At 34.9% G+C, this 14,119-nt stretch overlaps 1 protein-coding gene across 2 annotated transcripts in view; it reads right to left on the reverse strand.

The window, feature by feature from the left end:
- Positions 1 to 14,119, reverse strand: part of AIMP1 (aminoacyl tRNA synthetase complex interacting multifunctional protein 1) — a 39,675-nt gene that overhangs the window by 8,338 nt on the left and 17,218 nt on the right. For both annotated transcript variants that reach the window (XM_039255618.1, XM_039255619.1), the window contains exons 5-6: positions 12,187 to 12,392; positions 5,825 to 5,993 (exon numbers count right to left, since the gene is read on the reverse strand). In XM_039255618.1, the coding sequence (XP_039111549.1) occupies positions 5,825 to 5,993; positions 12,187 to 12,392 (375 nt within the window). The remainder of the gene's footprint in view (positions 1 to 5,824; positions 5,994 to 12,186; positions 12,393 to 14,119) is intronic.

A 14,119-nucleotide genomic window follows, 5' to 3' on the forward strand; every position in this document is an offset into this window, starting at 1 on the left:
ACAGAGAACAAACAGGGTTGATGGAGGGAAGTGGGTGGGAAGATGAGCTAGATGGATGATGGGTATTAAGGAGGGCACTTGTGATGAGCACTGGGTGCTGTATGTAAGTAATGAATCACTGAGTTATATTCCTGAAACCAATACTGAACTGTTTGCTAAAATTTAAAAGAAGAATTAGACATCTTACAGATGAGTAAATTGAGGCACAAATGTTATACCCAAGAACTTAAAAATATCAGGCAGGTAGCTAAGTGTTTCAAAAGTTAAACCTCACAAAACCCATGTAAAATAGATACCATTAAAATCTCTTATAGATGAAAAAGCTGAGCCCCAGAAAGGTTCCCAAGTCACCCAGCACTTGTGGAGTCAAAATTTGAAAGTTTTAACTTTTTAATTAAGATTAATAACTTTCCAAGAACAAGAATTTGAGCTAAATATAAACTAGAACTAGTAAGAGGAAACTCTGAAGCTTGACTGTTGCTGTTAACACACCAGACTAAATATCTGAAGACTCTGAATGTAGTTGCAAGACTTATCAGTAAAGGAAACATGATTCAGACAAGTAAAATTTTGAGATTATAATTAAAACTTGTCACATTACAATTGAATATAAATCAGAGTTGAAAAGTCTTAGATGCAGTGTTAACTTTATGGTTTACTCAACATGTTTCTAAATAATGTACTATTTGGTAGGATATTTAATCACTTGCCATGAAAAACATACCTAACATTTTAAACACCTGTTTTTTAACAAACTATATTTTCCAAACAAGTCTTTCATCATTCTTGTGTGTTATGTTCTTCTAAATATTATTTTCATAGTTTTCTTTCTTTTTTCTTTTTGGCATAGTTATCCAACGAAGTTAAGTGATATCAATAAAGTCCTTAAAAAAGCTAAAAACTGCAGAGCCTCTGAAATTGCTAAACACATGCCAGTAATCACCATTTGGAAATGGTTACACATAATGTAAGAGACCTAATCCTTCAGAGACTATTTTAGGCCAACTCAATGTAAACAAAGCACATAGGGAATAGGAAATAGTTCAGAGAGCAGTTTGTACAGATGTAAAAAGCTGTGACTACCTCCTTAGAATTTAAAACCTACAAAAAGCAATAAATACAAATTCCAAAATCTCAAGCATTCACAGTCTGAAATAAAAACCAGAAACTTCATTTTAATAAGGCCATTGTTTTGTATAAAATGCTCACTGATTATCAGCTCTTTGATATCTGCCAGGGCCATAAAAAGCCTAGCGCAAACTTATTTTATGTTTGATTAACTGAGTTTTTGAACTAAAGTAATTGTACTATTGCCAACTGTGGCACAAAAACTAAAGTATAACTTTGCAAATAAAGGTTGATTAAATTTACAAAGCTAATCAATAGAGAAAAGTGGTTTGGTGGTTTACTAGGAATAACTATGACAATAATGAAGGCAGATCCTCAGGCCTCTTCTCTAAATATTGATTTTTGTTTGTATTTTATATGTTTTACTAGTATGTTTCTTTCTGTTTATTCACTAACCAATTTATTGAGCACTTACTCCATGCCAGTCATTTTTCTAGATGCTAGACATATAGCAGTGAATAATCACCACACACACACACACACACACACAGTAAAAATCTTGATTTAACGATGCTTACATTTCTGTGTGGGGAGACAATTAACGTTTAGTATATTAAATGATGATAACTGTCTCAGAGAAAAAACAAAAACAAAAACAAATAACATTTAAAAGATTTCAATAGGATCACAGACCGAGCCATGTAGCTATTTGGGGAAAGAGCCAGAGGCTCAAATGGAGTGATTAACAAAGATTAACTGAATTAACTGATTGCAGTGATTATCTGAAAGTATAAGGAAGGGCCAGGGCAAAAGCAGGGAGATGAGTCAGAAAGTTTTGCTTTACAAATGAGAGATGCTGGCACCAGGACCAAAGTGGTAGTGAGCAAAGATGAGAATGATTCTAGATTATGTTCAGAAGGTACAATTACCAGGATTTTTGGAAGGAGACAATATGTGAGAAAATTTCCTGTCAGATTAAGATGAGAAGTACTATGGAAAAGGAGAATTCTAGGGGAGAAATGGGGAATAAGTATTCTCCGTTGGGATATATTAGTGAAAAGTCTAGTAGGCAGCTGCATAAGTAACTGGATAAAACAGCCAAGAAAATGAACATGAAAAAGAAAAGAGAAGAGGTCAAAGTCTGGACCAAGGTCTGGGATATTCCAATGTTAAGAGGACAGGGAGGTGAAGAAGAATCAGCAAAGGAATTAAGAAGGACGACCAATGAAGCAAGAGGACCACCAAGAGAATGTGGTGCAAGAAACCAAGTTAACTAAGAAAAAATCTAAGAACCAGCCAAGGATACTTAGCTATTGAGTTTAAATGGTGACTGTGATCAGAGAAGTTCTAGAAAAGTAGTATGGAAAACTGACTGAAATGGGTTTTAGAAAGATGAATTAAATTTAGACAAGTTTATATTTATTTTTAAGAATAAAGGGATCAAAAGTTCAATACTCTTGTACATATCATACATGCTTTGTGATTAACCACTAACATGTTTATCAATAAAACTCAGTAACAACAGAAATAAGTATGATCTTGGATGTTAAACACCTGAATGCAAATTCTCATTTATTATTAGACCAAATCCAGTGTATTGTCAAAAAGGGTCTGTTGTTGCTACTGTCTTCTAGCTATATTATTTTCAAGTTATTTTTGCTTGGTGCTTTTGGGACTAGTTATCACATTTAAATGGTAAATTGTATAGCTTCACACATTGAAATTTTTAAGAAATACTGGGTGGGGAGGGTTTATAGCCATTGTTATAAAAAATATCATTTGGCATCTTCTAAACTTTATGAACTTTCTGGATTTGTAGTTGGAATAGTTGTTAGGTGTAAATGCCTTTTCAAGGCCAAATAGCACTTCAAAGGTTTGAGCTCCAATTGCAATTTCTATACCACACTTTATATAACCTGAAATGTAAGTCTCCAGACACTGATCACATCAAGTGAACATCAAATTGTACCTGCAGACACCTTAAGCTTTAAAATGTAAAACAGATACTGAAAAATAAAGCACTGATAAATCATGGATCTAACGGGAAAAAGAAAAAAAAAAGAAGAAAAATGTTAAGACTAATGGCCTGCTGCATAGTATTAACTGTTATTTCCTTTCAGATTTATTGCTCCAGAAACAACTGATATGGAAGCATAAGCAAGATGAGCATTAACAGACCTCACATCTTAAAGTTCATCAATTATTTGATGCTATTCAGTTTGGTTAAGCTATTGTAAGTGGTAAGAAAATAATCTCATGGGCCATTTTAAAAGGTTAGGTTTTCCCTTTTCTTCTAAAAAAAAAATTTTTTTAATGTTTTATTTATTTCTAGGACAGAGAGAGAGACAGCGTGAGCAGGGGAGGGTCAGAGAGAGAGAGGGAGTGACAGACTCTGAAACAGGCTCCAGGCTCTGAGCTGGCAGTCAGCATAGAGCCCAACGTGGGGCTCGAACCCACGAACCGCAAGATCATGACCTAAGCGAAAGTCGGATGCTCAACCGACTAAGCCACCCAGGTGCCCCTGGTTTTCCCTTTTCTCACTTTACAAATATTTTGTACCGTCTCCACATATTCATGTGCTGAAGCACAAGGGCAAACTATGAATTTGCAAGAAATATCAGACTTTGGAACAATGTAAATATAAACACATAAACAACCAAATGGATAAATTAAAAAGTATAATAAATACAAGAAATTCATACTGGGCTATTAGCATCTCTAATGCTAAGTCATTGAGTAACTAAAGAAAAACCTTCAATATATTCAATAGTAGCATCCAAATAAACCTGATTCAAGTGCTGAAATTATTACCTGACAATTCTTTGAGGTAAGGGAATGAAAGCTGGCATAGAACTAAAAGAATCAGAAGACTTCATTAATGAAGGAGTCCATATTAATTCATAGCAAGCAGCAATCAATAAAAATGCTATAGTGCTATAAATTCAGGTACATTTATTCTTTGATTCCTTCAGTAACTCTATATAACCGAAAGCAAGAAGCTGAGTTTTGTTGGGCCTCAAACTAAATCTATAAAATAGTGGATTAGAGTAGATGATTTCTTCCAATTCTAAGCATATAACTCTACAATTTACATCAGAAAATAAAACTTAAAGAAAACATACTAACTCCTAAGTGTTTAAATAGAAAGGAAGCCAAATGTTAATTTAAAAGGTAAACCAAATTTCCTTTTTTTAAATGCATGCTGAATCTTAAAATGTTTACTTTTATTGTCATTTTATTTCAGCTGAGTGAATGAAACTTCTCAATAGAATTTTAGGTTTGTCAGATATACCAATGATGATTTACCCCAAAGTGTGAGGTTTGGGAAAGTGTTCTGAAATTGTGGTAGCAGAGTGATCATATGCTCCTAGAACCAAAAGCCACCATGTGGCTTTAAGAAATGATTCTAAATGAGATTTTCCCAAAATCTAGTTTAACGAAAAAGTTTCTTAGCACACATATTATTATGGTTTCCATTCTACCAAGGTTCAAGACACAGAGATGTATTCAAAGTCACAGATACTTGCTAAACAATCCCTGTGTTTTTTAGATTAGCCTATTTTTAACAAGGAGAGAAGGGGAAGCTGAGTTTCAAGGAAATTAACCCATGGTTCCATCCATATTTTATATCTTAGTCCAGTGTTAAAATCCTTCATATCCTAATATTTTATCAAACACCGTTAACATAGGATTTAAAAAGCAGGCACATCTAACCACATCAGTGTTGCTATTAAAACTCAGCTGTTTCTACAAATATATTTCCAAATCAATTCTGACTTTTAGACCAAATACTCCTTTTTACCCTAATTTATTTCTACTTTTCCCATGATTGTAGTTAAATGAACATCCTTTAAAAAAATGCATTCTTTTGTTTCTCCTCCTTTTACGAGGGAAATACTTATTCTATATCTGACACCCTTTCTCTTTTGCTTCAAAGACCTATATGAAGAAACTTTTTCACACATGATGAAACTTCATCTGTCTCAGGACCATTTTACTGGAGAAAACAAGCAATATGAAAAGCAATTTCCTTTGACATTATTACAATGAATACAAGTTTTAACTCAGTTTTTCTCTAGATCCTACAGTCAAGTAAAAGCATATACAAGTACATTATTAAATAAAGTTGGAGAATTATACATTTCCTCCCCCATGTATGAACTTTTCATCTTTTCATCTTTCTGTGCTGCTTTCTGAGATAATCTATAGCTTCAAAGAATCTGCAACACATTAATTAGTTCTCTATCTATATCATACTCTTCTGCTATGTGTTATTAGTATTTTGCCTATAGCAAACTCCAGTATTTTTTTAAAAACATATTTTTAATGTTTATTTATTTTTGAGAGAGAGAGAGTGTGAATGTGGAAGGGCCAAAGAGAGACGAAGGAGACAGAGAGAATCCCAGGCAAGTTCTGTGCTGTTGTCACAGAGCCCGAAGGGTAGTTCGAACTCACGAACCACAAGGTCATGACCTGAGTTGAAACCAAGAGTCGGATGTTTAACTGAATGAGCCACCCAGGCACCCCTCTCTCTAGTGTTTTATGCAATGTGTGTATATTCATGGGGAGAGTGATGATTAGATAGTTGTGCCTAATGTGCCATCCTGAACCAATCTCAAGAAACTCAATAATAAAATCTCAGTAATAATGGTCTATTAATGTAAAGCCTTGTAATCATACACAAGATTGGTTTTAAACTAAATACTACAAGAGAACAATGATTCCCAAACTATTTTAAATAATAACTAATACTTACCAGGAAAAGCATCAAAAACAATTCTGTCTCCAGGAACAGACCCAGTAGGAGGTGACAAGATTTCAACCTTCTCAGGTGAACTAGCACACATCACCATTGCCTGAGAGATTAATCCCCTCATCTTTGCAGGTTTCAGGTTACAAAGTAAAATCACCATCCGATTTTGCATCTGTGTGAAACATAAATTGATGAATATTAAATATATACAGAGAATAATTATACCTAGAGTGCACTAAGGTACATCTATATGCTAAATGTAAAATGTTCTATTTTTATAGATGTCTGTCTCTATGTCCAAAATCTTTTACTGTTGTTATGACTACTTACATAAACATAAAAAAAATTTCATGTTTTTGCAACATGACAGTGCACTATAGCTGAAGGAGCAGAGGCAAGACTATTCAGTTAAATAATTTTTAGACTGAGTGAAACAGATGTGGTTTTGAATTTAGATGCCATGTACTACAAATCAGACTGTATAAACTTGAAATGTTTTTTCCTCACAAAATGAGGAAAATGATATCAAAATTAAATAGTCCCCTCTAGAAGTATATCATAACATGTATGTAAAGCATTTAGCATAATGTTAGCACTGAAATAAATGAACAATCCTTTTTTTCCCCTTACATATTTGGTCATTGCCAATACTATGCAAGATTCATTTACTAATTTAAAAATTACTCTTGGGACTCTATCAGACTCATGGGAAGATGTGGAGGAGGATCCTGAGCTCACCTAGCCCCACAGACACACCAAGGAAACAACTGAATCTACTGCAACAAGCTCTGAGATCGATCTGAAGACTGGCAGTACAGATCATCCACAGCTAAACAGAAGACAAAATCAAAAAGGATAGGAAAAGGGGCGCCTGGGTGGCTCAGTTGGTTAAGCGTCCGACTTCGGCTCAGGTCATGATCTCATGGTTAGTGGGTTCGAGCCCCACGTCGGGTTCTGTGCTGACAGCTCAGAGCCTAGAGCCTGTTTCAGATTCTGTGTCTCCCTCTCTCTGCCCCTCCCCTGCTCATGCTCTGTCTCTCTCTCTCTGTCTCAAAAATAAATATATATGTATAAAAAAAAAGGACAGGAAGAGCAGAGACACAGTTGGGAACCCTGGCAACCAACCACAAACAAGATGAATGTCACAAAACACAGAGGAGTAAGGGGGTCAGACACCAAACCTGGGGACCCAATCTGGGAAGATTAATCTTCCTAACACCGGGCTTTGAAAATCAGCAGGACTTAACTCTAGAAGCTTTAAAAATCAGCAGGGCTTAACTGTGGGAAAACCAGAGGGTGTCAGTAAACTGAGCCCCCACACTAAAAGAGCCATAACTGACACAGCACCAAAGCACAGTTTGAAGTGTGAGGAATTTGTGAAGATTTACTGGCTAATCTTAGGATATGCTAGAGGGGCAAAGATCTACCAGAAATATCTCTGGGAAAGAAAGAAGTGCCAGAGCGCATCATTTTTCTTGCCCTCCCCATTTAGGTGGCTGGAAGCCTGCAGGAACCACTGCTATCACTCTCCATCTAACTTACCAGCACCACATGCCCAGCCCCAGCATTCCCTTGCAGACATGCACCACCTAATACAGCCACAACAGGAGGTACCCTTCCAAAACAGATCCTACCATGTCAAACACATGAAGCAAGCAGGTCTTAGACCACTCCAAAGTGACTACGGCTCTGGGAAGAAGGGGAGATAATCCTACACACCAGCACAACCACAACTGCTGCAATGAGTACTCTTATCAGGCTGTGCAGGGAGCAAGCCTTGCCCTTCATGCACCTGCGGCTGTTACAGAGGCTAACTGCAAACAGTTAAGATGAGTGCTGGCCTCATCCACCAGTGAGCTCACAAGTCCCTCAACAGCAATGGAAGTAAACCCTGCACAGTGCAAAAACAGGAAGCCAAGAGAGTCACTGTAGTCATAAGCACATATTCATAACCACCAATCTTGAAAAAGAAAGAACAAAACTGGAATTATCATAATCCTAGATTTCAAGATATACTACAAAACTGTAGTAATCAAAACAGTATGATATGGCACAAAATAGACACATATAGATCAATGGAACAGAATAGAGAGCCCAGAAATAAAACCACACTTATAGGGTCAAGTAATCTACAACAAAGGAGACAAGAATATACAATTGGCAAAGGACAGTCTTTTCAATATAAGGTGCTGGGAAAACTGGACAGCAACATGCAGAAGAATGAAACCGGACCACTTTCTTAAACCATACACAAAAATAAACTCAAAATGATTAAAGACCTAACTATGAGACTTGATACCATAAAACTCGAAGAAAACATAAGCAGTAATTTCTTTGACAAAAGCCATAGAAACTTTTTTCTAGATATGTCTCCTCAGGCAAGGGAAACAAAAGCAAATTTAAACTATTAGGACTATATGAAAATAAAACCTTTTGCAAAACAAAGGAAATCATCATCAAAACAAAAAGGCAACCTACTGAGAGAAGACATTTGCAAATGATACTTCCAATAAAGGGTTAATATCCAAAATACATAAAGAACTTCTACAATTCAATACCAAAAAACCCACAAACAACCCAATTAAAAATGGACAGAGGGCCTGTGTAGGTATTTTTCAAAAGACATACAGATGGCCAACAGATACATGAAAAACTGCTCAACATCACTATTTATCAGGGAACTGCAAATCAAAACCACAATGAGATATCACTTTACACCAGGTGGAATTGTAGTATAAAAAAGCTAAGAAACAAGTGATATCAAGGATATGGAGAGTTCCAACAACTCTCACACAGTGTTGGTGGAATGTAAATCGGTACAACCACTGTGGAAAAGGTTTGGAGGTTCCTCAAAAAATTGAAAATAGAAATACTATATGATACAGTAATTCCACCACTAGGTATTTACCCAAAGAAAATGAAAACCCAAATTCAAAAAGATATATGCACCCTTTACATTTACCGCAGGATTATTTCTAAGAGCTAAGATATGGAAGCAATCCTACTGTCCATAGGCAGATGAATGGATAAAGACATATACATACATATGTGTGTGTATACACATTCATACATATGTCTATGTGTATCCATATATATGTATATACACATATATATGGAACGTACATAATGTGGAATATACACATAGTGGAATATTACTTGGCCACAAAAAGGAATGAAATTTTGCCATTCAAGACAACATAGATGGACCTAGGGGGTACTGATGTAAAGTGAAAGAAATCAAACAGAGAAAGACAAATACTAAATGATTTCACTTATATACAGAACCTAAAACACAAAAGAAATAAACAAACAACAGACTCTTAAATACAGAGAACAAACTTGTGGTTGTCAGAAGGGAAGTGGATAGGAGAGTGGATGGGAGAATGGGCAAAATAAGTAAAGGGGATTAAGAGGTACAAACTTTCCGCTATAAAATAAATAAGGGATGGAGATGAAAAGTGCAGCATAGGGAATATAGTCAATAATATTTTAGTAACTTTGCATGGTGACCACACTTATTGTAGCGAGCACTCGGTAATGCACAGAAATGTTAAATCACTGGAACAATTGTACACTTGAAATGAATATAACACTGCAAGTCAACTATACTTCAACAACAAATATCAATAGCATTATGTACACTGCATATAATATTTACAGCCATTTCTACAACTTGTCAGAGAAGTGAAAAGAAATTTCTTTAATCTTCATGAGTTGAAGTATCTTAATCTTTTCCACAATTAGCAAAAAAAGGGACACAGTTGTTTATATTCTTTCAACAGGCTTAAAATAAAATAGCATACAAGTGAATTATCACACAAGGAGAAGAGAAAAGGCACATTTGAAATAAAAAAGATGGTTTGGGGCATCCGAGTGGCTCAACTGGTCAAGTGTCTGACTCTTGATTTCGGCTCAGGTCATGATCTAGAGCCCTATTCAGGCTCTGCACTGACAACACAAAGCCTGCTTGGCATCTCACTTTTGGCCCCTCTCCCAAACACAAGTGCATACTCTCTCTCAAAATAAATAAACACTAAACAATAAATAAATAATACTTTTATAAGTTAATGTTATGGCAAATTTGCTCCCAAATTCTATGATTAAAAAATAATAAATAAAAATAGTATTAGGCCTAAGAATCAAATTCAAAAGGCCCCCTTTTCAGAGGTCTTCATGAATAAGACTCTTCTTCATATAAATAATTTGAAAATGCCACGTGTTAGAAAAGAAGTTATAGCAAATAAGTATAAGAAAAAACAGGGTTAGCCAGATGCAACTGTTAAAGCATCAGATGATACCCATGGACCTTTACCTTAGAAAAACACACAAATCTACAAAGTTTAGTATGTAATTTGGGGGGCAAAGTGCTCCTGCTTTATAGAATGTTTACTACTGCCTTGACAGGTTAGATAAAGATGTGTATATAAACAGCTTTGTTTAAGGCTATGAATGACAGTTTTAGGAAGAGAAGAAATTGTCTGCAACTTATAGGAACAAAAAGATAAAACCCAATGTAGGAGTTGTTTTTCCAATTTCAGCTGGCTCAATTTCAATTGGTTCTTTTCTCCAGGACTTCTTATGAACCTAACTTCATAAGCAGTTATAAAGAAGTCCTGGTCCTCTATAAAAGATGAATGTTAAAAAGAGGGGAAAAAAGCGTACATCTTCACGAAACTCCTTATTTTCATTTTTCTCATCTCAACAGAACAGCCAGAACCTATTAATATAGGAGGTATGTCATGTTTTTCCTTAGCTCAACAGTTCTCCAATGACTTTTGTCTCACTCAGAATAAAAGTCAGTCTTTACAATGATCTGGAAGATCTTATGTCTTTTGGCATCCCTCTCTCTCTGATTTCATATTGCATGGTATTCCCCCTATTCACTCTGCTATAGTGACACTACTTCCTGCTGTTCTTTCAACATGCCAGGCATACTTCTGACTTAGAACAGCCTGAAATGCTCTACTACCAGACACTCCTATGATTTTTCTTCACTTTCTTAGACCTTTACTTAAATGTCACTTTTTTAATGATGCCTTCCCAGGCTACTTTATATAAAATGACAGAATTCTAACTTCAACAACTCCTAGACTCTTTCCCTACTTTATTTTTCTCTTAATACTTATCACTGTTTAATATACTGTATATGCTCATTTTTCTCACTCCCCCATAGGGTTGTGAACTTCACGAAGGCAGACTTTTTTATTTCTAAACAAAATCTATCAATCTACTTACCTATCTACCTACCTACCTACCAATCATCTTAATTCATTGCTATATCCCTTATCTAGAATAGTGCCTGATATACTGCAGGTATCCAATAAATATGTGCATCTGGAAGTATGAAAAAATGAATGAATGTAGGAATTTATCCACAATTGCAAAGCCAATAAGCAACAGAGTTGGCAATGAACAGGGAAGTAGAATTATTTTAATATTAAAGTCTATAGCCTTAGCAGTATCTCTGAAGCACCATAAGACAGAGGTTAATAGGCAGATGACTCAGATTACTGTAGAGGATGTCTTGAAAGACCAAATTAAAACCATAACTGCCTCTAATTTTTTGCACTGTCACCAGAAATACATATGTGTGTAAACACACACACACTTTAAATACCTAAGTAACAACAAAATATAAAACAACCAGTTTTTAAGAAATAGAAAAATCCATTAAAAATTATAAGTTCAAGTTCCATTAGCCCCTCTCCTCTTTTTTCTTCAAGTATGAACCTATTTCTTGAGTTATAAAGAAAAAAAAAAAAAGACTTGTTCTTACTCTTACTTTTTAGATTGATGCTTTTTGGTTTCACATTAACAGCGATTTAAAAAAAATCAAGGAATAATACAATTCCATGACAGAACAATGATAAAGATATTTATACTGTATTACATATAAAATACCAAACTAAAAACATTTTAAAAACTGAGAAAAAATAATGCATCTTTCTTCTTTTTTAAAATGTTTATTTATTTGAGAGAGAGATTTAGACTGTAAGCAGGGGAGGAGTAGAGAGAGAGAAGGAGAGTGAGAATTCCAAGTAGGCTCCACACTGTCAGCATAGAGCCGGACCTGGAGTTCGAACTCACAAGCTGTGATATCATGACCTGATCAGAAATCAAGAGTCAGATGCTTAACCAACTGAGCCACTCAGGTGGCCCATCGTTTTTCTTTCTATCCTCATGAATTTGATCCTAATTTACAACTTTCTTGCAAGTTTTTGGTGACATTTATTTTATTAAAATTAATCAAGTGAACCAATCAATACTGGCTCATGTTGTATGGCCACCTAATTCAAAATTATATGGAAGAACATCAAGGAAAAATGACATTTGTGTGCAGAAGTAACTTTAATTGTACAGATTACCTGTTCAAGAGGAACATGATTCACCAGGCCACTGACAACTGTTCTTGGGACTGTTTCTCCAACATCTACTTCTTCTACATATAAAGAATCTGCATCAGGATGTTTTCTGGCAGTGATGATACAACCAACTCGAAGATCCAGACGAGAAACATCTATTGGCTTAGAGTCAGCACTTCCGGCTGATTGCTGTTTTTTCTCCTTTTTCTCTAAAAAATATTTCTGAATGGTTAATCATCAGAAGTAAAACAAAAATAAGCTATGAAAAACTCACTAGCAAAAATACTGAAGTAACTGAGCTTTAAAAGAAAGAGTGTTTATCTCCCACCTTCACTTAAATAGTAACAAAGGAAAGAATTGTTCAAGTCATAATTTCCTGAACCCTAAGTGCTATTTCTCTCTTAAATAACTGCCTAAATCTCTAGTTAAAGACATAGAGTAGAAGTTGGTCAACCATATTCATTTATTTACATATTGCCTATGGATGCTTTTGCAGTACAGCAGTCATTGTGATAATGACTTTATGGTCTGCAAAGTTTAAGATATGAAATGGACTTTTACTGAGAAAATTTGCCTTTCCCTTAAACAAAGCTAGAGAAAATCCTTTAAAATTTTTATTGTGACTCTTTAGAAAGTGAAAGAACATCACAATTGTAGACAGAACTAAGAAAATGAACTACAAATATAATTTCACTGCTAAAACACCAATAACTACACAATGAATTTTTCCATTTCTTGTATTCCTCTGAAGACTTAGGGTTATAGGTTTATATGAACGACTACGGAGTAGAAGAGAACATTTTATTCTAATGTTTTAGAAACATTCCTCTTATTTGTATGTTTATAATCTAACTGTTATTAGCATTTTGATCACTTTGGCTATTGAATCAAAATGCAACCTATGAAAAGTTCATATTCCTTAAGTTTACATTTAGTTTCTCTGGCAGAAAAAAAATGTAAAACAAAATAAAAACTTATTCACCTGCAACCTACAGGGTAGAGATACGTAGTGACTTAGCAGCATTCCTTCTCAACATTACCTTTGTTTAATCTTTGAAAAACTATTTACTGAGATCCAAGGCACTGGAAATAGTAAGATGAATGGCCCATGCTATCAAGACACTGAAAATCACTTTTAAGGAAGATGGATGTATATAATGAACATGTGACAAACATTACATACACAAAGATATACAGACATACAGAGATAGATAATTCTGCCTGAAGTGGGAAAGAATGATTTTGTGTAAGGACATTCGCAATTTATACAAACAGAGCTTACAAAAAAAAGAGGTAATTCCAAATATGGACAATTTTTAATGTTACTAGCAAAAACTAGTAAAAACTCAAATGATATAGAATATACAAAATTACCAGAAGAAAATACATCAACAATCTTCACAGTAGTTACCTCTGAGTGACAATCTATGTTTAATGTAATGCAGTATAACAGTATATCTACATATCTATATTTTTAATTTTAATCAACTCCCTAGGCATTTGTAATACTTTTACCAGGAATCCGTATTTCAGAGGTGACTGCAAACATCAAAATCTATACCAAGAACTTAGTCCTAATGAAGATTTTAGAAACGTTTCATTGAAAAATAAGTGATGCTCACATGTGGCAGCCTAGAAAGATTGTATGGTTAACCACAGCCTCTGCATGAGAAGAATTTTGAAATCTGGCAATTCTAGCAGTCAAGCGCCAATGGAACACCCCACTATCACAGCACTGCCCAATATGGTAGTGGCCAACCACATATAGCCACCTAAATTTAAATTTAAAATAATAAAATATTCAGTTCCTTAATCACGCCAGACATTTAAAATGTTCAATAGCCATGACTGCTTTTTAGCTACTGTGTTGGATTATGCAGCTATATAGCATCTCCATCACTACAGACAGTACCACTGGACAGAAGCATTCTAGACA

Source organism: Hyaena hyaena, unplaced genomic scaffold, assembly GCF_003009895.1.
Source record: "Hyaena hyaena isolate Hyena2069 unplaced genomic scaffold, ASM300989v1 scaffold_535, whole genome shotgun sequence".
NCBI lineage: Eukaryota > Metazoa > Chordata > Mammalia > Carnivora > Hyaenidae > Hyaena > Hyaena hyaena.